This window comes from Drosophila suzukii, chromosome 2R (genome assembly GCF_043229965.1).
Source record: "Drosophila suzukii chromosome 2R, CBGP_Dsuzu_IsoJpt1.0, whole genome shotgun sequence".
Taxonomy (NCBI): Eukaryota; Metazoa; Arthropoda; class Insecta; order Diptera; family Drosophilidae; genus Drosophila; species Drosophila suzukii.
This window is the reverse complement of record NC_092081.1, coordinates 5,317,738-5,345,055: the sequence shown is the minus strand read 5'-3', so window position 1 is coordinate 5,345,055 and position 27,318 is coordinate 5,317,738. Positions and strand designations below refer to the sequence as shown.

Here is a 27,318-nt window from a genome sequence, read left to right as displayed (position 1 = left end):
GTCCGGGGGAAGGGGCAACTTTGTAATTGCACAAATGTTGGACCAATTTTTGGGAGAATGGTAGCGGTCGGTCGTCGGACAAGCTCAGCTGGCAGATTAGGGATTGGCCAGAACAAAAGCATAACCTTAATTAAATTGGCAGTTAAACAAACGCATTTAACAGTATAATTAGTTTTCCTGGATCACACAGAGAGCTGGGTGAAAGAGGTTACCAGCGTACGTTTACTGACTACGCTTCATTTGCTTTGCACATTTAATGTGTGTAACGTGTGAGTCTCTTTTCAAATGTTTAATGAGACAAAGTAACAAACAGACAGGGCAATAACAAGACAAACAGCCAAGCAACCGAGCAATAAAACCAGATATGTTACTAAGACATTTACGTTATCTTCTAATGCCCTCCACACTTAAATAAACCTAAGCACTCAGGGAAAAACGAGGTTTTTGATACATTCTATTATAAATACAGGGATAAAACGACTAATAAGGCCTTTCACACTTAAAAGAAAATAAATATATAAAAAAATGGGCTTTAAGATATTGGATTATAAATACAAAGATATAAAGACAAATAATGCCTTCCACACTTAAATAATCCCAAACACTCAGGGAAATAGGGGGTGTTTGATATATTCGCCTATAATTTTAAGGATATAAAGACTCATATTTTAAATATAAGGATATTAAGACTAATATTATAAATGTAAGGATATAAAGACTTAAAAGTATAAATCAGTAAAATACTTAAATACTTTAAATGTTTCTAGTAATTTAAGTAAGCACAATCCTTCCTCTTAAAGATATATACTTAAACCTTATTCATAAAACAGATACTTTTTAATGGAATCTTATCATACCGCAGTACGTTAGTGTCAAATTTTTATTATTTCTGCCAGTGTAGTCCATGTAGTATATGTGTTTCAAGAAAGTAATAGTTACAAGGACATTCGGAATGAGGTGTTTGTGACATTTAAGCTGGGACTTCCCCTCTGTCCTCCTCTCTCCCGTTCTTTGTGTCTGATGAACTTACAAACAGAGTCAAGTTCATAAAACAAACAAACTGAAATGGCTTTAAGTGCTGTTTCACGTGAGTGCGCTACTGCATGTGTGTGCGGCAGTCAGTCAGTGTGTAAATTACGGGGCTTATTCAATCTCGATTAGAAGGGCTTGACATAATTCTAATGATTTATGCATTTGAGTGGCAACATCACAAAATGCCTAAATCAATATTTCCAGCAAGCACATGGCCATAAGTGACCAGTGTGGGTATGTGCGTTCGAGAAGGCCTTAATTACTGTTCCAGTTTAGCCAGTGAAACCGAATGAGTGACTTGATTTCATGCTTTTCGGGGCTGCATCAACAGATTATTTGCCAATAAAGGACGAAGAGAATTCGAAATTCATGGTTACTATTTCCTCAATTTAATTGATTCTGCATCCGTTCTAGAGAACTTTTCAAATGAAATGTCAAAGCAATTAGAAAACAAACTGCAGGAGACCGCAGAGTGTGTGCGGAGCAATTTTATGAATATTTCCATTTAGACTGGCAAACCACGAAACCAAAATGGAGAGGGTTATATAGAGACAGAAGCAGAATCCGACCGACCGCAGCCAAGATGAATTACAATTCTATAACTGTCACTGTGCGGCTAACCCCAAAAGTGCGTAATTTCAATTTGGCCAAGTTGTTCGCTCCTCCGTTTTTGTTTGTTTCGGCGCATAAATCAAAATAATGGCTGCTTCGGGATGATTAATCAGTGCGAAGAGTAAATTGAATTTCAAATAAATCAAATCAAATAAAGGAACAGTAAAGGGAAAGGCAGGAGAAGTTCCAAGGCGGGACCGAAGATAAATTAAAATTTCCCAGTTAAATTAAAAGGCCAACCGAGGACAAAATGCATTAGAAAACTAACATAAAGCTTTTTCATCTTCCTTTGGCCGGTTGCATTGAAAAGTTTGTGGTTTTTATTAAGCCATAAGTAAGTGTGTGCGTTAGCGCTTGTATTTATTTTTGAGTTTAGCCCAGTTTGCCGTGCTGGCCATGTGATTAATGGTCGGTTTTTTGGATCTCCTCCCGCACAAAACTTGCCCGGATTCATGGGTAAAACTTTGCCGAAACCGCAGGACTAAGCCGGAACCGTAGCGCAGCCAAGGCGAAACTCGAAGGCAAATGGCCAAGAGAACCGGGCCAAGAAGCCAGCCAGTCAGCCAACTGGTTAATTCATTGTTGCCCCTTGAACACGAAATTCCATTGGATCCCACCCGCTGATCCCCGAAGGAAACATGGAAATCCACTTTGTCAAGACTTTCGTCTTTGCTCTGAGCCCTGGGAAATCGTTTTCTAATTAGGGATTACATTTCTCCCGACCTCGGAGGCCATTGCTTCTTTGTTGCACCACCAACATTCAGCATGCAACATGCAAATTGCTGCATAATTATGCAAACCGGATTCAGGCGACGTCCGAGTGACGTCGACGATTAGGCTTATTAAATATAATTAAGTGGCCGCTCCGCGAAGTCTTCAGCCTGAGTCCCGTGGCCTAATGGCCCACACAATTATGCAAATCGTTGGAAAATGTAAAAACCTGTAATTGAGTTAATTGAACATAATTGACCAGGAATAACAAATTCCGATATGTATAATAAAATATTCAGGCTACTGTTGGAGCAGTTTGGGAATTAAACTACTTTAAATATATTATTCATTTTAGGTAACGAGTAGTTCAGTAATTTAAAATGGTCAAATAGTTTCCAATAACATGCTTTTGACAAGATTTTACAGAAATATTGTGTAAAAATACATTTCTAGCAGTATAAGTTTCAGATATACAAGCTGCTGAAAATAATAAAATAAACTAAGAATAACTAAAAGTATTTTAACAATAATCACGCAGACTTAAACAAAAAATATAATATAATACTCTAGCAAAATAAGAAAACATAAAGAGGCCCAAAAATATGTGGTTTGGGGACATATTTCATTTCCTATTTTTGTTATGAATCGACAAAAAGTGTGTCCAAAAAAACAACTTCCCATATTTAATTTAATAACGTTGTTTTTCCCAGACAAATTTTGGTACCCAGAGAAAATTCTAACGTTCTCATCTGAGTTGAAAATGTTCTTAAAAATAGAATAACATTTTGAAATTGATAATGCTTTTATTTTGCTCGAATAAAGTTGAGTTGGCGGTATTTGCATAGTATATCTCAACAAATTAACTATTAGTAAAGTCAGTAGTGTATACTTATGAAAAAATTGTTAAAAAAACTCAATTTAACTTTTCTCTTATCACCATTTCGATCTAATATTGAGAACATTGATACCAAAATGTACACACACGGTCTTTAAGAACGAATGTTCTCAATTCAAGAACAATGCTCTTGGATATTTCCCTCTGCGAAGCCTATTTCTTTTTTCTCTTCTTTTTTCTTTTCACAGAGCCAAATCTATCTATCAATGCAAAAATTGTACCTAAAAAGTATTTGTTTTAAGAGAAATTTCTTAAGAAGCGGTGGAATGAAATCTTGGGCATTCATAATGAGGTCTGAGACGGGGGTATGCATCCAATTCAATGCAAATGCAAATACGCAAATAGACACACACAGATAGAAAAACAGCCCGAACACAGGGATGCAGACACGCATAAGGACTCGCAGGAAGCGCAGCAGGGCAGCCAGACAGTAATCAGCACACTTGGATGCACGCCACAAGCGCTGGGAGCCCAGGGATTCGCGGCAAGAAGGCGGCAGGATTTCTTTTTCGGGAGGCAGCCAGCAGACTTTGCCTGTCCTTTGTTTTCTGCTTGTAATTTACATAAGTTTTTCATGTGCCCACCGCCTTTTGTCTGCGTGTGTGTGTTCGAGTCGTAAATTACAATTGCTGGCCTCCCTTTGGGGCACGCATAGGTTACGCACGCAACTCCCACACACCGAACACCTGAGGCCAGGAAAATAGCAACAATTTAGCATTTTGTTCTAAAAGAATGGTAACAAATTTTAAAAATATTTTTGTTTTAATATTAAGAAAATAAAAGGGGCTGTCCGTATATTACATAATCAACCAAATGATTACGCCTGTGAAACAATTCATTTTTTCATGGGGGTCATAAATTGGAAAAACTATGATTACCTAATATATGGACAGACCCCTAGCAAAGTTAAAACAGTTCAGGTTGATCCGAGCAATCATTTTTATTTATTTAAGCCAGCAAGTGAACTTTCAAATTCGTATTAATTAAACTAATTAAGTACCCTTAAATAATACCATGGAATATTTATTTTCTTAATTTTTATTTAAACAGTTTAACTGTAAACGATGGCCGCTCGAGAATAATATACAGTTTAAGCATTTTTTTCAAAAAAATCGTAATATCAAGGTAATTAATATTTTTTTTAATCTTAAAGGATAACATAGATATATTTTCATTATTACATAATCTGTTATGATAGAATTTGCTTAGATACACTTTTTCATCCGCAATTGTTCACTTCTGGGCCGAAGAAAGGGTCCTGTAATCAAGAAAAGACGCATCCTGCACCAGCTGTGCGGCAACTAGAAAACTTTTAGCGTGGCCCAGCACAATGTTTTATGGATAATTCCTGTTGCGTTTATTAAAAGAATAAACCAAAACTTGCCGTTGTTCTCCGCGTACTATATGGGAAATTACCCGAGCCGAGAGAAACCAGGAAACGGAAAGAGATATAAAAGTGTATAAAGTTATAGATTTCAATATTTCATCCTGGAGGCGCAGCATCAAGTCCTTTGGCCTGCAATATTAAATTGTGTTGACCGAACTGAGCTCTCGAGGAGCAGAATGCGGTAATGCCGCCTGTCCGTTTTCCTTGGAACTTGGCCACGTAAGCACGTTTTAAATTGAATTTCGCTGTGGGCCAGCCGCTTGTCAGCATAACAGACACATTGAAATCCGGCGACACGAGAAATAGTCCAACAAATCGAGGCCCAGAGGCAATAATCCTTATAAAAAACAAAGAAACAAGGAAAATGAAAAATGGGAGAATTAGGCTTATTGGGGATGGTAGAATCTGCGAAGCGAAGACATTTGACACCTCCAGTGGTTATAGTAAATAAATTACTTTTTTTAATCTCACTCCGGTTCAGCATCATTGGACTTACATTTTTTTGCGAATAAAAAACTAATGTTGTTTGACGTCATAAAAAAAGAACACAATTGTACATTAAATCGCAGTTTCCGCATGAAGCAACTGATAACACTAATAAGGGTAAGGATTTATTCATGAGTAAATTTAAAATTACAGTTCGTTTAAATAACGTAATTTGATAATTATTATTGCAGTGATTGTGAAATCATGGATAAAGGTGTCTAAAAGTATGCAGTGAAAAAAAACGTTGCCTTTCGGAATAAATTACTCTGACTTATTTTAAACCTTTAGACGTCTTTATAAATAAGCACTAGTGATTTATCTAACCCTCTTGATAGATTTGCTTATTAAACAATTTATTGAAAGCACTATTATTATTTTTAGCAATAATACAAAATAAAACAAAAAGACTGGTATGCCGAGAGTTCACTCACCTTTTACTATATGGCTGAAAATTTTTGTAAACCCGCTAGCCTGGTGTTCTGCTAATGGTTTATGCTGGTCCTAAGACTTTAATTACAATACATCTGCCTGGAGAGGAACACAATATTCGGAGGTGAAAATGGGATCTCTATCTATTGTTGTACTCCAGCCATTGTTGAATGGAAAAGGGAACAAGGAGTTTCGCAAAAATTTAATCATGCCACAGATGCCGCAGGGCTTATAACAAAACAAAACTATTACCAGCACACGTACACCCATCAACCCAACCATTTTCCGTTGTTCACAACACGGAAAATCGACGACCAAAAAGGGGCAGCCGCAGGTGAATAAAATCAACTTTTTGTTTATGCCTTTGTTTTTTATTTCCTGCTCTACACTGAGCTGATTTCGAATGTAATGCAATCGATTAGCTGAGGGGAGATATCGGCCATAAAAGGCTGGGAAAAAACCCATTCTTCTATATGGTGGAAAATAAAGCCATAAAGCATAAAACGCAAACAGCAGGCGACAGGCATCAAATATGCATTGAAATGGGAATTGCAAAAAACCCCATCAAGCGATCCGATGCGTAGATAAATATTGACTGTCGCCACTTGACAATATATAAAATTTCAATTAATTATGGATAGCTTTAAAAGCGAGCCGTGTTCACTGCCTTTTGTTCTAAATGGATTTGTATTAATGAGTTTGCGGCCTGTTGGCAAAATAAATGTCATAGCGCTCTACTGGGACTTTAATGGAACGATGATGATAGAAACAAATATTTATATTTATTCAAAAAAATATCTATAAATCCTCTTTTGTATTCAACTTTTTTTGATGTTAATATCAAATTGAAAAGATTATTAACTCAATGTATTAATAACAGAATATTAATATACATTTATATTTGCTCTGCCATCATTAAATAAATTGGGCAAGGTTAAGTTAAAATACAAAAAAAAAAATAATTTTCTCCACCCTTAAATCACTCATTATATCCACTTTTGTAATCAACTGCTTTTTATTGATTATAATAACACATGGAAAATAATACTAGATTAATGTATTAATAACAGAGTATTAATATACATTTTATACATTTATATTCGCCATCATCATTAAATAAATTGGGCAAAGTTAAGTAAAAATACAAAATAATGCCCACTTTCTCCACCCAAAAGGCCCTTCCCTAACAAATTCTCTTTTCATTTTTCTCGCTTTGGGTAGCCATAAGAGTAATGACTTTCTTGTGTGCTAGGCGCGCAATTTTTAAATGCATTAAAAAGTGTTACACTCGAGTGCCGCACATTTATCACACACTCCGGGCCAAATAAAAAAACACACACTTAGGCATAGACAAGCATAATGGAAAATCGCATTTAAATTGTTTGGCTCACAAATAAATTGTTGTAATTCATCACTCAAACTCAACTTGGCGACGAAAGTCGTCAGATACTCGTACAAATTGATTGACTTCGATTCAATTGAATTTTAACGTCGGACGGAGCTGGCGTTCATATTTCATTCTATAACAAATTATTATCCACTGCTCGTATAAGTTATATGAAATGCGGCCCGGCAATTCTTTGACAAAAGCATGACAGACACTTTATTAGGTTTCGCTATTAATTTGCATGGATTTTTCATTGCGTATGCACAGCAGGCGATTCTTTTCAAAAAGCCCTTTTCATGGATACAAAAAAAAGGAAATAAAAACATACTACCTATACAATCACGCGCAGCACTGACAGCGAAATCACAAAATTCCATTAATTTTAAGCAGTCAATCAAAATTGCCAACTTGAAGTCGATTATATTATGCTAATGAATTGGGGAAGGAGGCCGATGTGGACCGGCTGTTGGTTGCCGGAGTTGTCCTAGACAGAGGACTAGCCGGAATATATTGGCTGGTCCCCTAGAAAGTCAGATTCCGCCCAGACATAAGTCATCGGCCATCAGCAGTCCTCATCATTCATTATTATTTATTATTTGCGCAGCACACATGGCGTATGCGTGATGCGCGAGGAGTCGGAAGCAAAGGGTGATTCCGTTTCAACACTTCAATATACAAAAAATTTAATGCGGATTTAGTTTACTGAATTCCCGCAACTAAGTGGCACTTAATTGCTTTCACGCAGCGCCATTTACAAATATTTATAAAGCTGTCATTTGAGTGCTCAATTGTAGACAAATTAAATTATGCTCTATGGCCGAGAGGGCACTTCACATCGGTTTACCCTTGCCACATATATAGATCCCATCTATGGCTCATTTCGAGTGCTTAGTCAACTCGTTTAATTGTTGATTCCAACTTACACGAGCGCACACACGAGCGGAGGGACTTTCTCTGCCTTCTCGCCAAGGCAAAATAATATTTGTTTATGCAAATTGCATTTAATTAATACATAAACATGTGTTTGCCGTGCTCCGGTCGACGTGGATGTTGTTTTTGGCTGCCACTTAAAGCTCTGCGGTCAGAACGCGGCATCAGAAAATGAAGGAAACTCGAGCCTTCTCCTGTTGGCATGTGAGAAATTTTGAAATTTTGTGGTTTCCTGGCGTTAATTCCCACAAGCCGCAACGCAGATGAGAAGAAACATCTTTCTACGCAAAATAATCAGTTTAATTTAACATTTTTAAAGTACCTTTTTGTACAGGGATTAAACAAGTATAACAAGTTTGAACCATATTTTTGAGACAACAGATTATCGTCATACCCTTAAAAAATATATATTTAAAATGTCCTATAGCTTCCATAAGTTTTAAAAATTATGTTGCTTCTTAGAAATATTTATTTATTTAGTCCCATTTTAACTCTTCAAATTAAGCAAGGAGTTTAAGCTTGCTCCCGAACTCATACTTTTTTATAGAACTAAAACAAAGCAATACATATATGTTTAATTATCTTTTTTTCAACGAAATTAAATTTCTTTTAAAAAGTTCCACGTTTCTATCTGTGTAAATAAATAATCTTCACTTTCGTGGCTATTAGCAATTTAATGGCAACATCATCAGCCGGAAGACCACATTATACACATAGCTCTCGAAAATGTTCTGCTTATAGAGCCGTTTCTTATGTGTTCGAGTGCGATACAGACCACGTATCATTTTAAAACTCGTTTAGGAATGTTGTTCGACCCAAACCAAATGGGAAACTAGCTTGTAGAAATTCCTAGGTGGATTCAATCGAATGGGAAATGCCCTCCTCTCAAACAAGCAAGCATAAGCAATAATAGCCAATACTAACTCAATTTTATTTAGCAAAGCTGGGATAACTGGGCCATGAGTAAAGCCAAACACCAGAGAATGTGAGCTGAATTTTTGTTATCATTAAGCGTGAGTTCCTAAAGATACTCTTAACCATTCCGTTTAGAAAGTTCCGTAGCCACAGCATCGATGAGTAGACTAACCTTATTTTTCCCAGCTAGGAAAAATGGAAATTTAAAAAATGCCTCACACACACACCGATACCCGCACGCAGACATACATAAAACATGTTTTGGCCCCGGTCGGCAAATAGAAAAACCAACAAAAAAGGTTCTCGCAAAGCGCTGCGGAAAACTGTGAGAAGGAAACTGAATATCGAACACGTTTCTTTACTTTGTCGCCCTGCCATATGGGTCTGTACAATAGTGTAAGTGGGCCTGTATCTGTGTGTTTCTGTATCTCGATGTTTGGCAGCGCCTAGATTTCTGCAACATTTTATTTTGATATTTGTGGATGTATGTTTGGGTGGTAACAATTTTTGATAAACTGCAGTAGGATCTTTAAATAATCCTTACAATTAGTTTTAATATGGTTCTTTGTTTTATTTTTCTTTCAGCTACTGGGCGGTGACCAATATTGACTATATCCACTCAAGGACCAGCAATAGGGTTTTCATGATGATCTTCTGCGTCTGGACGGCCGCGGTGATTGTCTCCCTGGCGCCCCAGTTCGGTTGGAAGGATCCCGACTATCTACAACGCATCGAGCAGCAGAAGTGCATGGTATCGCAGGATGTTTCCTATCAGGTGGGAAGGCAAAAGCAAAAGCCCTTGTTTATTCAGGCGATTCCTGTACTCACACCCTCACGTCCTTGTCCTTTGCAGGTATTTGCCACCTGTTGCACATTTTACGTGCCACTGCTGGTTATCCTGGCGCTGTACTGGAAAATCTATCAAACGGCCCGCAAACGCATTCATCGCCGACGACCGCGACCCGTCGAAGCGGCGGTCAATAATAATCAGGTAAAGTGCAGACTTTATATTCACTAAACCCAATCGATTGACAGCCTTAATTGACCGAACTTAATAGCGTGCATATATAGACACTTTACCTTGGTGGACAGCTGTATTCATTAGGTAGTTGTTCTATCCAAGGAAAGTCAAATATACTTCAAACTTCAAGTAAAATAAATAATTGAATAGTAATTTCGTTTCGTTTTGTACGTTACGTTAAAATCTTAAAAATAATATGTGATATTTAATAACAAAATGAAATACTTATAAAAGCCAACTTAAAATATTTTAGTCAAGGTAAAAAATAATATATATATTGTCATTTATATTTACCAACTTTCAATGCTTCATATTCACTATGAATATTTTTATTATTCGGAGTTAACGTCCTACAAAATTCAATTTAGCACCCTGTAATGCCTTCGAAATTCGCTTCTCAAGTCAAAGCCGCAGCCTGGCCATTGCAATTACGCCCCCGATCGAAGCGAACCGCGCCCATTTAGGCCACAATTTCGACCGAACCGCAAGGGTCAGTCAAAGGCCAAACCGCAGGCAACATTCTGAAATTTCTATGCACATGACTTGAGGCAGACCTTACGAAATTATACTGTCCAATTTAAATATGCATAGCACAGGCCACCAAACCCAAAGGGAATGGGGGCTGTAATTAGGCAGTATCATCCCGAGTGATGAAATATGCATTGCCAAGGATATTGGTATAGCCAGAAGAAAAAGCTAAGAAGGCCAGCATAGCTTAAGTTAAGCATTCGCCACGTGTACATTAAAGCCTTCTTGGCCGAAAGTTGAGCGATAAGTGGCAGCTTGTCCTGACTTGCGTGAGTGTGTGTATGAGTCCTTTGGCCAGAAGTTTCTGCCCTAATGCGTCAGCTGGTCAAACTAATACGCACAGGATGTGTTCGGGGCAAGTCTGGCCAAATTGTAATTTGTTTTCGCTCCGAAGAAAGAATTTTCAACAAGTTCCAAGTTGTTTATCAACGAAATTAAAAACTAATTTTCGCTGCAAAAGAATCTTTCGCTTGACTTTTCTTAACTTTTAACACGCAGTAGAGTATCTAGAGATTGTTCTTTAGTTTTGCCCTCTAACCGACTTTTTCGCTCAGGCTTTTTATTTATTTTTCTTCAATCTTGACCTGACCTGCCGGCAAGATGCTACTTAGCTTAAGCTCGGTGCTTACCAAATTGAAAATGACCATTTGACGTAAAAATGTTTGCAACCACTTACCAACACATGGGCATTCGTGTACAGTTTTGGGCAGAAGAATAGTGGTGTTTTGGAAAGGGGCATTGCGATTCTTTTTAAACGAACAGAGAGAGAAACATCCAAGAACATTGTACTTGAATTGACATTCTTTCTTATAACAATGTACATAAATACCGCATAATTAACTTGATTCGAGCAAAATAAAAACATTTTCAATTTAAAAATGTCGTTCTATTTTTGAGAACATTTTCAACTCAGATGAGAACGTCAGAATTTTCTCTGTGTAGGTATTTACATAAATACATTTATATTAACAATGTTATTTTGTTGTATGAGACATTTTATTTTTTGAATACTTTTCTTTAAGGATCAAGCTCTCATAAAAACTTACATAATATTAAGAAAAAGAATTTGTTCAAAAAAGAATTCAACTCAACAAATATTAACATGACATTGAGAAATCTGACCTAAATATCTTATTGGAGTTATATACATATGTCATTAAGTCCACCATTATAAATAGTAACATGACATTGAGATTCTTATTTTTTCCGAAAAAGCAATTTAACTCAAGAGCAAAAGTTAGCATGACATAGAGAAATCGGGCCTAAATGTCTTATTCGAGCTATTTACATACGTCATTAAATCCACCTTTATTTCCTATTTTTGTTTGCCTGTTAACTATCAAAATGGTGATAAAATTTTCAAATAAATTTAAGTCTTTAATTGTTTTTGTTTGTAATTGTTAACTGATACCTTTCTATTGTTTTGACCGCATCTGTATAAGGCCACGTGTGTGCATATCACACTGACTAAGGCAAAAAGTCATTGGAATCACAAATTCAATGCGCAAACAAGGCAAGTTGTCCACTATTTGCCATTCGTACACATGTCCTGTCCCGTCCCGAGTCCTGCCCCGATGTCCTGCTCCCATGTCCTCCGCCGATGTCCGGCCCAATCCAGCCTCACATGCGTGCTTTAGTTGCATGTCAACACACTTACCCGCACACCCACAGCACACACACCCAGAGATCCACACCCACCACCCACACCCACATCCATTTAGTGCCACTCACTAGTCGGGTTCCCTGTCCTTGCTTGTTGATTTTAGAATATATTTACCCTGCACACACATCTGATATATCCCTTACACCAGTTCTGTTGACCATGCGATCGAATTGAAAAGATTTCCCGACATTCGAGGCTCTTTCCATCCCCAGAAAAGGGCATTTGACCTGCGACTTGTTATTCATTGGTTTTATGCCTTCTTTTTTTAACTAAATGCTTTCAAATCGAAAATTGCTTTCCTGCCCTGTGACGAGGGTATACATTCGATTTTAGCCCGCTAAAAAGGCTTTGGCCGACATAAATTTCGAGCTAATTGCATTTGCATTCGGTATGTTTATTGGCAAATTGCTAAATAATTCGACGGCACAAAGCGGCCTAATCGAATTCACAAATGTAACTATCATTGGCTGAAACTAATTTCCCCCGAACATAACTCGATGTTTGTATTTTTAATTGAAATGTAATTTTTATGCCGGTCACACACACACATTGATTTTGCAATTAACTGATGGAAGGCAGTGGGGCGGCGGACAAATGGCAATTAAGGGAAGCAGGTATTATCTGTAATTCAGCTATTGGCATTATGTCCGGGCGAGCGGTCGGCAAATGTTATTAATAATCCAGCATCGCAGGCCGAGTTGCAAACGTCCAAATGCCCAAGGGCTGGCCACACACACCATCATCACAATCGCATTTGCAACAACATCTCGAATTGATTGCTCCAGATATTGACACTATTTTCATAGCCAAACATGTGACAAAACAGTCAAGGACTAGACGTCGCATGAGTGAAAAGCATATTTGGCCAACTCGCCATCTGCGACACACGAAGACGTGTTTGTGTCTGGGTCCAAGAGTGGGGAAAATACTCAACAAACCCAACAGCAAAACTGGGCAAAATATAGGATAAATGAAGCATGCAGAACTTTAATAAAATTGTATAGTGTATAAAATATGAAACTACAAAATACCAGAATATACATATAAATAGAAAATATAAATAAATCTTAAGGAAATTTAAATTGATAGATACCAAAGTATTTAGATAGTGTTTTTTTACTAAAAATAATATGCTGACAAATCCAAGGAATATCATATTTGTACACATTTCATAGGAATTTTAAGCTGTTCTTATAAAAATCCATTCTCTTAATAAGCAATCTGAAATACCTAGATAAAACAGTAATGGATTTATAAAACCTTAATTCCTGGCAATTAAAGTACAAATATTCCATCGTTACTTTACCCAGCTCTATTTAAAAATAAATCTAAACATCCATTTTAATTAATTTTACAAAAAATGCAGTCCTTGTTATATATCTGTGTAGGCTCAGTTTGCATTTGATTTTGCTGTTATTTATTGCGGATTTATTTTAATTTTCGCCTAGCTGCCTTCGCAGCGGGACCCTTGGCCTCCTGAAGCCATAAATTTTGTTGCCCAGTGTAGTTAATACCAGAGCATTCTTGTCACACTCAGGACCAACATAAATCGCATGAAAACACATTATTGAATACACGCACACACGTAAGCGTTTCTTTTTCGGAAGCCGAACATGTGTCTCGGCAAGAAAAACAATTAAATAAGAAAACAATTTACATAAATTAGCTAAAGTGCCAGAAATGGCTAAGGACTAGAAACGAGTGTATCGTTTATGCAAACGCTTAAATACACAGAGGCAGAAAAACAGTCGGCTGACAGCACATCTGCATAAAATTCACATTGAGCCGAGGTTGTATCCGCATCCTTATCGTTATTGCTGAACTGTTGAAAAGAGAGCGCTTATCGCTCTTATCACGTGCAAGTATGTGTGTGTGTGTTGGCCATGTTTGCTTTGGTATTTAAGTAACACACGAGTGCGTATATACTTTAGTTTTCCCCGAAGGAATCTTCCCCCGCCATTGTTTTCCTTGGCATGACAATGATGGCTTTTCTCTGCGCTTCGAATTTATCTAGGTGAAGATTCAATGAGAGGCTCCTTCAAGGCTTCAATGGAAATTCAATACCAGCCCAAGCTTTAACCGAAAATGAAGCCTGTTATTTATTAATTTCGGACAGACTTCAACCTCCCACTGGGATATCTCATCTTACCGCCTTTTCTGCTTGTGCCTAATTAAGCTTAAACTCTTCAATATTTAATAAGCTATCTGACCGTTCAACCCGCAGACCTTTCCCCTCATTTTTGCAACCCACAAGACACTTGACGAGCACTTTGCTGCTCGACTTTCCCATAGTTTTTGCCCCACAAAATGAAGGTCACTCGCATGGGGCCATGCTGTAAGCCCATTTAATACTATTTGTGCAAATATTCACACCAATCCTGGATCGCCAGCGACTCGGAACCTTTTCCCCGTCTCTGAAAGTTCCGCACACGATGGCAAAATCAGCATAATTTTATTTATTTAAAGCAATATCGACTGGCCGAAGGGTCAACAGACCGAACCGAAGGCGACAAAGATGACGGGCCGATGGCAAAGGGTTGGACTACTCAATTACTTTAATTTGGTGGGATTGGAGGCGACGAAAATACGCACACAAAGGGGTGTATTTAGAAAATAAGAAGGTCGAAATATGGGTACACTGCGATACATTGAACTTTGAATAGTGATTGGCTCTTACAGTATGATGCAGGCTGCTGTTTTTTTAAATATTATGGGTTTTCTAAACTTTTTTCAAAAGTGAAATTTAAAATATTCTATAAAAATTATAATTACTTTTGTCACTATGTGTTTTAATACTAGATTCAATTTGTTATTTATTTCAAGGCTTGCCTTTATATCTTGCTTACTAAATTGTATTGAAGTATTGTAACTGAAATTAATCAATTTTAAAAAAGATATTTCAGGTCTTTCTACTTTTCAAAATTAATAAATACGATTTTCTTTTAAACCTTTTGATAAAAAATAAATAAATCAAATATAGGTAGCTACAAACAATAATAATAACATCGAATTATTTTATCGATTATTGTATAATATAAAATATTTATAGATTGCTTATTTTTAAAGATTCCCCCAATTAAAACGAAACCAAAAAAAGAAGCTAATCGAATTTTTCTTAAGAACTGAACCATCTCTAAGTCGAAGTTCTTTGTCCCTGCGAACTGAATACACTACCAACGAAAAAAAAGGATACGCGGCTGGGAAAAAATCAAAGAGGTCAAGCGCTGGGAGCAGTCAAACGTGAAATTTATTTTGAGCTGCGAAGTGGGCACTTTGGGAGATGTTCTTGGGCGACTGTAACAAATACACACAATTTATTTACGGGACGCAACCCACTTACATATGCATATGGTAACAGGAGAGCAAAAGCCAAAAAAAAAGGGAATCGGATAGGATCTTTCGGCTCGGCCAGGAACTTTTTTGGATATGCGTACAAATTGCGGTTTATTGAAGCGTGAGGCACAAAAAGCCGAAAATGTAAATTTGACGCCACTCTTTTGTTATTCATTTTAATGCTGTGCGAAGAAGTATGAATTTAATTTGAAGTCATGCACACGGGTCAAAGGCGAAAAATCAATGCAGACGCAACCAGAGGACCTCCACTCACCACCCAATCTATCTCTTTTCTTTCAGCCGGACGGAGGTGGGGCAGCAGATACGAAGCTTAATCGACTGCGTCTACGGCTCGGCCGATTCTCCACGGCCAAGACCAAGGGCGGAAGTGCCGGGGGCGTCTCGGGACCCGGATCCGGGGGCAGGGCCCTGGGCCTCGTCGATGGCAACTCGACGAACACGGTCAACACCGTCGAGGACACCGAGTTCAGCAGCTCGAATGTGGACAGCAAAAGTCGGGCCGGCGTCGAGGTAAGTGCACAGTACAAACACTCGAAAGTAAAATTAGAAAGTCTTTACTGTACTTTAGTAAGTACATTACGCTTCCGTCTTAGAAAACCTTCTATAGCAATGGTTTGGTTTCAAAAACAAAATATATTTCAATATCTGTAAACACAAAAACACCTGTATATGAACAGTAAAAATAAATACGTGTATATTGAAAACTTTGAATATATACAGATACAATTTAACTTGACAATCAAGCTACATATCATATTAATTACGAAGTTATTTATGTTCATTTAAACACCTGTTAATCTTTTTTTTTAAAAATCAAGGTTTAAAAGAGGTACATACATTAACAATAAATGCTAAAATTAATATTTTAAACTAACAAAAACCATATCAGATGAAAATCATACATTATATATATCATCAAAACATTTTAAATCGTTGAACTTACTGCGTTTTAAAGTCAGTGTACTTTCTGAATTACTTAAACATTTTTATAGATGTCTCTGCATTGCAAAAATAAATAGTGAGCATTTTTCGTTGCTGCAATTTAAGCAAAAATTCCGGTTTTAATTTACAGAAATATTTTTTTGCAGCTCTACATTTTTTCCAAGTGAGCCAGAGAAAACAATGCGCATACTTGGGTTTAAAGCCAAATTTCATAACGCCTGACATGTGCCCAACGATCTGGGCCTTGCTTCCTGGGCCCCGAATGCACACGCACACTTTAATAAAAGGCACACAGATAGCCCGGGACATAGGCTGACCAAAAATAAACCCACCAGAACTCAGCTCATTTCCCGCTTTATTATGCGACTCCAAATACAGTGTGCCCTTTGCCCAGCCGTCTTTTACCTTTGGGGGCTGGAAATGATTTTTCCTCTTGGCTACCTTTTCACGGGGCTTTTCCATCTTGGGCAGCCGTCCCCAGCCTTTTTTCAGTCGGCTAATGTCTCATTAGCCCAGCTGTCGTCGCAGCAATATGCACTTGAGAATTCCTTGGGAAACATTTCCTGATAATGATCCGAGGGATGCGAGGTGCGATTATCCTCTTCCTTGTCTCCCTGAGACATATTTGTTGGGAGCGGATGAATTATATATATTTCTAGTCCCAGGTTTGGTGCTTCCCTTTTACATTTTTGAGTTAACCTTTTGCGAGAAAAAAATAAAAAGTGTCTAAGGTTTTCTATAATAAAATAACGATTTCAAAAAGTTGGCTCTTACATGTTCTACACAGGACAAAACATCATTACCCTTTTCATTTTAGTTGGGTTTTCGTTATGAGTGTTGTATATTAAAAATAATGTTGTATTAAAATTTAGCTTTTATAGCGTAATCCAAATTAAAGAGTCATAAAGTTTAATTATTTCCTAAGCATTTTTAAACGTTTCGAATAAATTTCCAAATGCTTTTCCAATTAGACAATTTATGGCAATTTGATAATTGCAAATGGAGCTGTTGCCCTGAGTGCTGGGATAGGAAACCCACGCCCACTCCGAAGTATAAGCCCAAGCAATCCAGGCAAATTATCCGCCACTCGACCAAAATGTCAGCGATAAAATGCAGGCAAAGCTTTCGGTTTATACGGGGGAAATCCCCAAGAAAGAGGCAGATGGCCCGAACCCAAATTTGTATTTAGCCGCATTTTATGTACTTCAATTTTCGGCCAGCGCTTTTATGGCTGAAAAATAATCCAAGCGGGGCCACACATTCAATAATAACACGCATTAAAGCGAAGGGGAGAAAGCAAGCCATAAAAGAGCAGAGCCGAAATAAATTGCCTGAACGTTTTGTTTGCATTGCTACAAGCCGGGCCAATACCTTTGCACTGGTCGAAACGAGGTGGCGAAGTCAAGGCGACTGGCCAAAGGTCAGGGGGCGGGGTCAGGGGCCGGGATGAAATCGCCAGGTTCGTGCCGGTTAAGTAATAGCAAAGTCAAATATAAGCTGTGACAAGGATACGCCCCTCCTACTCCTTGGCATGCAAAAAGCGGGACAGAGACAAAAGAGCAGAAAGCGAGAAAGCCAGATTCAAATGAAAATAAGATGGGAATAAACATCTGCAGAGGTCGAAATTAGAAATACTCTTTCTGGGAAGGTAGTTCTAAGATCCCTCAAAAAGGTGTCTAAAAGTATGCAGTAAAAAATTCACTGAATCCAGTGGACTTCGGGATCCAAAGTATTTTCCTGTATACCGTCCTTACTAGTCTTTTTAAAACCGTTCTCCCAAGAAACTTACAGGTTAAATAGACCAATATAACAGTTAAATGGTCCCAAACCATCGAATTATTAATTTGACCAACGAAAAAGGCTCTCTCTCAACCAGAAAATATACACAACCTACCACTTTATGGTAATTTTACTAATAAATATTAACCAAATCTTAACTTTCTGAATTGGTTAATTTTAACCATAACATTTCTTTGTGTATTGTAATTTGTTCGTCACCCTTAAAATTTGTATATTTCTTCAATGCCATTTTCTAACTCAAGTCTTGAAAATACTTCAAGTAAACCGACTCAATTTTAAATGTGGCATTAGATACATATTTTGCTAATATGAATTTTTGTTTTTTGTTTTACAATTACACGTTTTTTTAAATAATCATAAGTTTCAAATAAAATTTTATCAACAAAAAACAAAGTGCTTGTAAACCTTTCTTCCAATTTTAATTAAAGGTCATAAGTAAATAAATTTTATTTACTCTTAACTTGTTTGCAAACCTCTGGCTGAAGTGCTAGTGCCCAATGAAGGGTATGAGAACAAAATAGCAACAGGAGCCAATAGTCAATTGGAGCGAGGGAAATGGAGGTTGGCCTTTGGGGGCCTTTGACTCCTTGACCCGTGGATTTCGATTGCGATTCCCATTCTGATTCTGGGCCGCCTAACAAGGCACTCAATACGCTTGAGTAATTGAGGAAAATATGTTGATGGCTTATGGCTAACAGCTTTCGTTTCCATTCGCTTGGCCAACATAACTCCTCTTTTCTTCTGCACTCGCTCCATCCTGGACCTGAGATTAAATATTTACTTGGGAATGGCTTCCACACACCTCTCGTTCGGTCTACTTCCTCTTGGGCAAATAAGTGGACGGTCAAATAAATAAACAAACACACTTTTGCACGCATGGCCCAAAGCAAATATATAAATTTATTATAGTTGTGTGTGCCTTAAATATGACCAAAAAGAATGCACAGCAAAGTCTGCAAAAAATAAGAAAAAACAAGCAGAAGTGAAAATAAAATATCTGTGAATACTTACGTTTCCAGCTGCATAATTACGGAAGCTGGTCGAGTGAATGGTGAAAATTAAACTTTTTTCCTCTTCAATGGGTGTCCTTCGCTGCAGGTGCAAAATTGCAAAGTCCTCTGTGCTCCAATGTGCTTCCCCTCCCCCTCATTTCGCCCATGTTTCCCATTGTTCACCATTGTTCGGTATCTGTAAATTAAACTACGCTCTTTGCTTTGGCAATTGGAAGCTTTGTTGCTGATTTGACTTGGCTTCGCTTTGATTTGTTCGGGCTTTGATTTGATTTTTCCTTTGCTGCCTGCACCATATTAAAAATGCTGCAGGAAGGAGCAGATCGAACACACAATTACAATGCCCATGACAATGTCACCACACAGTTGCAAATTAGGGTGGACCTATACTCACGTGCAACGAGCTCTAAACTTTCTGTTACTTGATTCCCTTTCTAATCAAATGTTATAAGCAAATTAGCTTTATTTTATTGAAAGAAATTAAGTTCATTTAGTGTAAACCTAGTTTTTGAAAACACTGATCATACAAAATACTTTAGGAAACATATTTGGAATATAATTAAAAATAGTAATATAAATTAATTAATTTGTAAGTTGTAATCAAATATTGAAAACAAACTTGCAATAACAGCTTTACATTTTAATATAAGTTAATTTGAAATATTTTGTTCAATGTTCTAATATGGAAATTTGTTATCACCTTTTTATTTTATAGAAGAAAAATTGCCACAGCTTATTTTACTGGTTGTTGGTTTTTCGAAAAATCGAGTACCTGCAAGAACTCGGTGTGTTAATTTTAGTATAAGGAACACCACCCTAATATCCACACATATGTGCCAAGGATTCCATATTGTTGCTTTGTGTTTACACACAATTGGCCAATGGCCATTGAATTTGATGAGAACTAAGCTTATGTCCAGCATTTTGTCCAATACTTCCATTGTTCCCGGGACAGCAGTTCATACTTTCCGGAATTTGAATGTCTTCCCCAGCACACAAACTACATACTCACCACAATATGTTTCATAATTGATGGCTGTCATAAAATGTATTTGGTCAGGACATTAATTGAACCTGGCTTATTTTCGAAAGCAATCGAGATGGACAAAAAATAAAAGAAAATATTTCCTTTATTAAATTTTTAAAAAAATATTTTATATAATTCCGTACCAAAACTTTGACCATTTTCGTACCTAATAATAATAACAAGGAAGAACGCTATAGTCGAGTACCTCGACTATCAGATACCCGTTACTCAGCTAAATGGAGATATGCAAGCAGCAAAGCGAGATTAAAATGCGCCACCTACCGGCGGTATACAGATTTAAGCGTTATGGGCGTTAGAGTGGGCGTGGCAAATTTTTTTTGGATCAATCGATAGGTATCGACGACACCAATACATTTCAGTTTAAATTTTTTATCTAGCATGAAAATTGTGGGCGTCACAGATTTTCGCGGTTTGTGGGCGTTAAAGTGGGCGTGGCAAACTTTTTTTTGGGTCAATCGATAGGTATTGATGAGAACAATACATTTCAGTTAAAATTTTTATTCTAGCATCAAAACTGTAGGAGCCACAGTTTTGGGCGGTTTGTGGGCGTTAGAGTGGGCGTGGCACTGTGCTGAAACAAACTTGCGCTGCGTAAGAAGCTCAGGAATCTGCACGCCAAATCTCAATAGCCTAGCTCCCATAGTTTCCGAGATCTCAGCGTTCATCCGGACAGACGGACAGACGGACAAACGGACATGGCTAGATCGACTCGGCTAGTGATCCTGATCAAGAATATATATACTTTGTGGGGTCGGAAACGCTTCCTTCTGCCTGTTACATACTTTCCGACGAATCTAGTATACCCTTTTACTCTACGAGTAACGGGTATAAAAATGGGGTAAACATATACATAAGATTTTTTGAAATACCCATCCGTTGAGACTCGCAAAACCTGTTCGTTCTGGATACAAACCATTCATAAAGATACATAGTTATCGAAACTATCGCGATATTCAATGTCCTCACATCCCTAAATATTATCGTTATCGTCAGCAAGGGTGCCAGCTGCGAAGTAGACACAATTTATCACACGTAAAGTTCATTTTAGCACTTTGCGGCTACTTCCGCCCGACGCACACCTACGGCCGGCCTCAAATTACAGGTGATTATGGGAATTTTAGTGCTAGACAAGCCGTTAGCAGGACCGGCTCCTCAAATATGTACGTTACATCCGGCAAATTGCCTAGCAGCCCTTTCGAGTGGCTGGGGTCTGATAAAAAAGGGGAGGGGCCCCTCGGCCCAAAATGGGCAACGAGCTTAACGAAAGTAAATATTTACCCTCTGATTTTATTCATTTACCGAAATTTATGGCCCCAGCGCCATGAAATTTGATGAGCAGTAAATAAATTTATGAATGCAATGCGGGCACTGATTTAAAATGCTAATTTAGCGCATGAAACTTCAATGCGCGGTCGAAAATCGTTGAACTTTATGTATTGCGTGTATATAACTATATCTAAATTGGGATCTCCAAATTGGCAAAAATATTAGGTTTTAATAAAAACACAGATGGTTTGGGTATTTACTTCGAAAAGTAGTAAGTAATAACATCATTGAACAATTTTATTTAACATAATAAAATATATGAATTTGACTTTGGTTGCTTTTATTATATCATATTTATAAAAGAAACCTTAAATTATTTATTAATATTTTAATTAGCAAAAATATATTTTCACATAATTGATAATTTTAATTACTAGATAGACAAAAGTTATATACTTTGATCTTAAATAAATCATCTTGTAATAGTAAATTAAAATTTATTCTCTAGCTTTTGTAATAATAAATATTTATACAATTTATATTACAAATAATCTTAAATCTAAAAAAAAATACTTGGGATGTGTTTAGTACCATCCTTATTAATGAAGTACCCAACTAAATTTTAAATTTAATTAGCTAACACTCAAACTAACTCCAGTGACCCCCCTTCCATTACAGGCGCCCAGCACCTCTGGCAGCCAGATAGCCACCGTGTCCCACCTGGTTGCCCTGGCCAAGCAGCAGGGCAAGTCCACCGCCAAGTCCTCGTCCGCCGTCAACGGGGCGGCCACATCGGGCCAGGGGGAGGATGGGCAGATGTCCAGACCAGAACGGGAGGAGCAGCAGGAGGAGCACGGGGACCCAGAGGAGCACGGCGACCAGGAGCAGCAGGATGGCCCACAGCCCGCAACCGCAACATCAGCAACGCCAGCGGCCGTGGTCGAGGACCAGTGCAAGGCCAACGGGGTGGAGGTCCTGGAGGATCCGCAGTTGCAGCAGCAGCTCGAACAAGTGCAGCAGCTGCAGAAATCAACGAAATCCGGCGGAGGAGGGGGTGGGGCCACTACGTCGAATGCCACCACAATTACGTCGATATCGGCGCTATCGCCACAAACACCGACATCCCAGGGAATCGCCGCCGCCGCCGGACCGATGACGGCCAAAACCAGCATGCTGACGAGCTGCAACCAGTCGCATCCGCTGTGCGGCACCGCCACCGACTCCCCCTCCACCCCCGAGCCACGCCCCCGGCAGCAGCCGCCCCCTTTGCAGCAGCAGTCGCAGCTCTCGAGCATCGCCAATCCCATGCAGAAGGTGAACAAGCGGAAGGAGACGCTGGAGGCCAAGAGGGAGCGCAAGGCGGCCAAGACGCTGGCCATCATCACCGGCGCCTTCGTCGTCTGCTGGCTGCCCTTCTTCGTCATGGCCCTGACCATGCCCCTCTGCGCCGCCTGCCAGATCAGCGACAGCGTGGCCTCGCTCTTCCTCTGGCTGGGCTACTTCAACTCCACCCTCAATCCGGTAAGTGGAATACTAAATGCCCAAGTGGCTGAGAAAAATTCAGCAGGAGGTTGGGAGAACTTGGCATACATATTTATGGAAATTTCAAAAGGTTTAAGGAAAGGTATTGAACATGCAAATTAAATTAAATGCATTAGATATTAAACAGTAAGCTAACCAAATACTTACGTACTACACACTATACATAATTTGAAACTAGGATTATAGATTCTTAAACTATCCAAATTAAACTTAGATGAACATTATCAAAAGAATATTTTCAACGAAATGATTTAAATTTCACAATCAGCTCTTTCTTATTAATGTAAACATTAAAACACATAGGCCATAGTCATCGAAATTCTTCTGAATGAGTTACTGAGTTCCATATTATGAAAAGTAATACATAAGAACTTCTCAAATTGAAAGATATTGAACATGCAAATTAAATTAAATGCATTAGATATTAAACAGTAAGCTAACCAAATATTAACGTACAACAAACTCTACCTAATTTAGAACTGGAATTATAGATTCTTAAACTATCCAAATTAAGCTTAGATGAGCATTATCAAAAAAGGTTGATTAAGAATATTTTTTAAAATGAAATCATTTAAATATCACAATCCGTTTTTTCACATTAATGTAAACATTAAAAGTCATATGATATAGAACTTGACATTCTTCTGAATGAGTTAATAAGTTCCATATTATGAAAAGTAATTTATAAGAACTACTCCAATTTCCTCCATTCAGTTTAATGACACTTCTTTGCGTAAGACTTCCTTTCATTTTTCTGCCCTTATAGGTCTTCTTTTCGTACAACTGCTTCCCACTTTCCCTTTCATTGTTGAATAAATGTTCTCTCTTGCAGGTCATCTACACCATCTTCAGCCCGGAGTTCCGTCAGGCCTTCAAGCGCATCCTCTTCGGCGGCCACCGACCAGTCCACTACCGCAGCGGGAAGCTCTAGATAGTGCATGCGAAGAGGCGAAGGTGAGGTTCTTGATGAAACCAATACCCAGCAATAAGGGTACACTCAAAGAAAAGCACATCACATACGTTGTATCCTAAATTATTGAATTCCCTCAGACTTTTCCCTACAAACCTATTTTTTTGTTAAGGCCAAATAGAAAAGAAAATGTTGTGAAGACATCTTTGTTTATTTATTTGTATTATTTTTTCCAAGATATAAACTCTCATAAACACTACGAATAAGGAAAAGGTTTCCAAGAAATGTATAATCTCTGGAGTTATATTGTGCAATCTTATTGTGATGCAATGATGATACACCGAATTTTCAAAATTACCTTAAAGTTTTCTCTACGAACTTTTTTTTTTGTTAAGGGCAAAAAGGGAGGAAAATTCTGTGAAGACCCCTATGTTGATTTATTTGTATTATTTTTTCCAAGAAATAAACTCTCATAGAGGTTTTATGAATAAGCAAAAGTTTTCCAAGAAATTTGTAATCTCTGGAGCATTGTGCATTCTTATTGTGATGATGATACTTCGAATTTTCGAAATTCAACAGTTAATCCATTTTTCCACCCGACCATTGAAATATGTGATCCCAAAACTTAAAAATTAAATTTGTATTGTAATACAACAGGAACAATTTTTCTCAGTGGACACCAGATATGGTTATTGTGTTAGTCAATTTGGCCGGCGGCCATTGGAAACCTTTTGAGTCGACTCAACGCTCACGCAATTGCATTTTTATGTTATTGTCTCTCGCTGGCAAGTTTCAATTTCCAATCCTCGAAACCTGACCCAAAATTGATATTGCTCGAGTTGAGTGGAGGGGTCACGGCTGCAGCTTCTGGAGGAGTTTCGTGGTGGTTCTGCGATTCCTGACAGGAATTGAAACCATTGTTTGGGCCTCAAATGGGAGAAGAACTTTGGGCCAACAGCGAAACTTTTTTGAGGCCTTTATCGGACCTGTCATCTGCACGCAACGATGTTGGTCAATGCATTAGATTTATGCCACATTACCCAGAACCCAACAGCCAAAACCCCACCCCACAGAAAACCCTAAGCCAAGTCCCAATCGGGAAATGGGATTTTATCTACAAAGAAAAGCGCACAAGTTTTGAATAGTTACCATTTGCATTGCTGAAGGAAAAGCCATCTGCGTGTGGCAGCAGTTAAATCTTTGCCATTCATTCATTTTCATTTCCAAAGGCAACATGAAAGTTAAATTAAGTAACATTAATTTGCAGAAATGCTGCTTAGTTTGCCGCCCCGCCATTTCGATGAACTTTTCCGTGAATGCAGAAAGTTTTTAGCCCTTGCAGCGATTCACACTTTACTAATGAATTGCACTACTTTTGCAGACGCTTCTGCTAAACCGACAAGCGGATGTTGATCTAACCTCTTCGGCTATAACCAGCGAGGATTTACGCATCTTGTATACCAAAGGACGATAAAAGGATAAAGGACGAGGGATCACGGAGCAGTCGCATAACCATTAGTCATTAAGTGTGTAAATAGCGGATTGAATTGATGTTAACACCTATGCAAATATATTCTGTTAGACTTAGCTAAATTTATAGAGCCAAGTGGAGACTGTTTTTAGAAGCAAGAAGTTGATTTGTGAAGAGATGCCACCAAGGAAACACACAAGTATCTAATCAAAATAACTAGACCTAAGCCACTACCGCATAACTGACATATAGAGCAATCTACTACCAATTTTTATGTGTTTTCCAACTTAACGTGAATTGTATAACTCATAACTTGTTAGGTGTTAGACTCCATCTCTCCACTCTGCTTCGAGGAAGGGGCGTTGACTTAGGATCGGGAATTGGGAACCAAGGCATTGGAATCGTTATAACTGAAGCGAGTACTCGATTATGTATAGCCCAGCTAGAGACATTTAATAAGCGCATTGATCAGCGATCGAGTACGCATTTTAGACTTACGTACATTTGTTGAGCATCGTACTAATCTGTAATATTGATATAGGATCTACAACTTATCGAACCGGTGGAAGCCAGTTTAAATTAAATTTAAACGTATTGTTAAAGCCACACCTAGGTAAATTACTTATAAAACTGTTGTATTATTACGTATGTGTTAGATCGGTAATTATGTGTCGAGGATTTCTTTGAATAAGCTGGCATATTACGTATCTTATAAGCAAACAGTTCGAATGACGTGTAATATTTGAAGAGCAAACTACTTTCGGGAAAAATGGGTAAAACGTAATTAGCTAAACCAAACAAACACGTAAGAAAATACATTGCATAATGATGCATAATAGTTAGGATTAAGCGAGGCGTATCGGCGAATATCACGATGTTTTACCTTCATTAAACTACCAAGCGAACTATTCGAAAACCAAAATCAAAACTCTACGAAAACTTTAAGCCGACATCATTACCTAGTGACTAAGTGTTTGCAGATCTGTCTATCTTTAAATACAAAATACCAATAGTAATAAAGCATATCTCATTGACGCCATACTTGGCAATAATTCGAATAGACACCCACACAATTTTCTATCTAAAATTCGCCAAAGGCGATTGCTCTTATTTGTTGCAACTTAATTTATTCTTTTCGGTTCATACAAATTGGCGCGCATTTTTATAAGAATTATTGCCGGGTATGTGGGTCGAATTTTGGGGATTTTCGCAAACAAAGCATAAGTTAAACTAACGAGATTACTATAAAATTCATTGGCTGCAATTTAAATAAAAATTCAACTTTCATGCAAGAAAGAAGGGGCCGAGTTTTATTTCTAACTCTATTATTTGTGGTTGGAATCGGGTAATACAAAAATAAAATAAATTTTATATAATTTGTTTTTTTTAAAATTTGGAGAATGTAATTATTTTTGGTTACCAATCTTTTAGAAAAAGGGTGTGAGGCCAGGTTGGGGCCAGATTTTTTACTAAACTTTCGACTAAAATCTCTTACAAGTGATTTGATCAAAGACCTTTATAGTTTTAAACAAGTTAAGACAAATTGATAAAATAAACAAAGCTTGGAGTGCATTTGAGTGAGTTTTTATTGATTTTCTAAACAATTAAAAATTTGTTTTCTTAAGGAAATATTGTAATTAACTTATTCAAAATTACTACATTTACTCCAAATTTAAAAGACGCGGGTTATACTGCGGCGTTGCCAGCTTAAATTTTATGCTAAGCTTTACAATCGATAGCCTTCTGTCAACATTTTATCGTTACGTATCGATAGATGGGCGCCAAACATATTTATTCTTAAATCAACCAGAGTTCCAGGAGTATTATGTAGTGTGAAAATTAATTGTAAACGCAATAAGTACTCTTACAATTCTACTGTGTTATATGTACCAGAAAACTTATTTTTAAATACGAAGCTTCAAAAATTTTCTTCTTGCATAATAGGACTCAATCGCACTATAAATCCAGTCAGGTAGCGA

The 27,318-nt window shown here is 37.7% G+C and overlaps 1 protein-coding gene across 1 annotated transcript in view; it reads left to right on the top strand.

The window, feature by feature from the left end:
- 5-HT1A (5-hydroxytryptamine (serotonin) receptor 1A) overlaps positions 1 to 26,638 on the top strand; it is a 65,271-nt gene extending 38,633 nt beyond the window's left edge. Inside the window, exons 6-11 of the mRNA XM_017085684.4 lie at positions 9,370 to 9,559; positions 9,638 to 9,775; positions 15,630 to 15,860; positions 22,095 to 22,937; positions 23,791 to 23,912; positions 25,250 to 26,638. Coding sequence (XP_016941173.4) covers positions 9,370 to 9,559; positions 9,638 to 9,775; positions 15,630 to 15,860; positions 22,095 to 22,937; positions 23,791 to 23,889 — 1,501 coding nt within the window. The 3' untranslated portion in view covers positions 23,890 to 23,912; positions 25,250 to 26,638. The remainder of the gene's footprint in view (positions 1 to 9,369; positions 9,560 to 9,637; positions 9,776 to 15,629; positions 15,861 to 22,094; positions 22,938 to 23,790; positions 23,913 to 25,249) is intronic.
- The last annotated feature ends 680 nt before the right edge of the window (positions 26,639 to 27,318 follow it).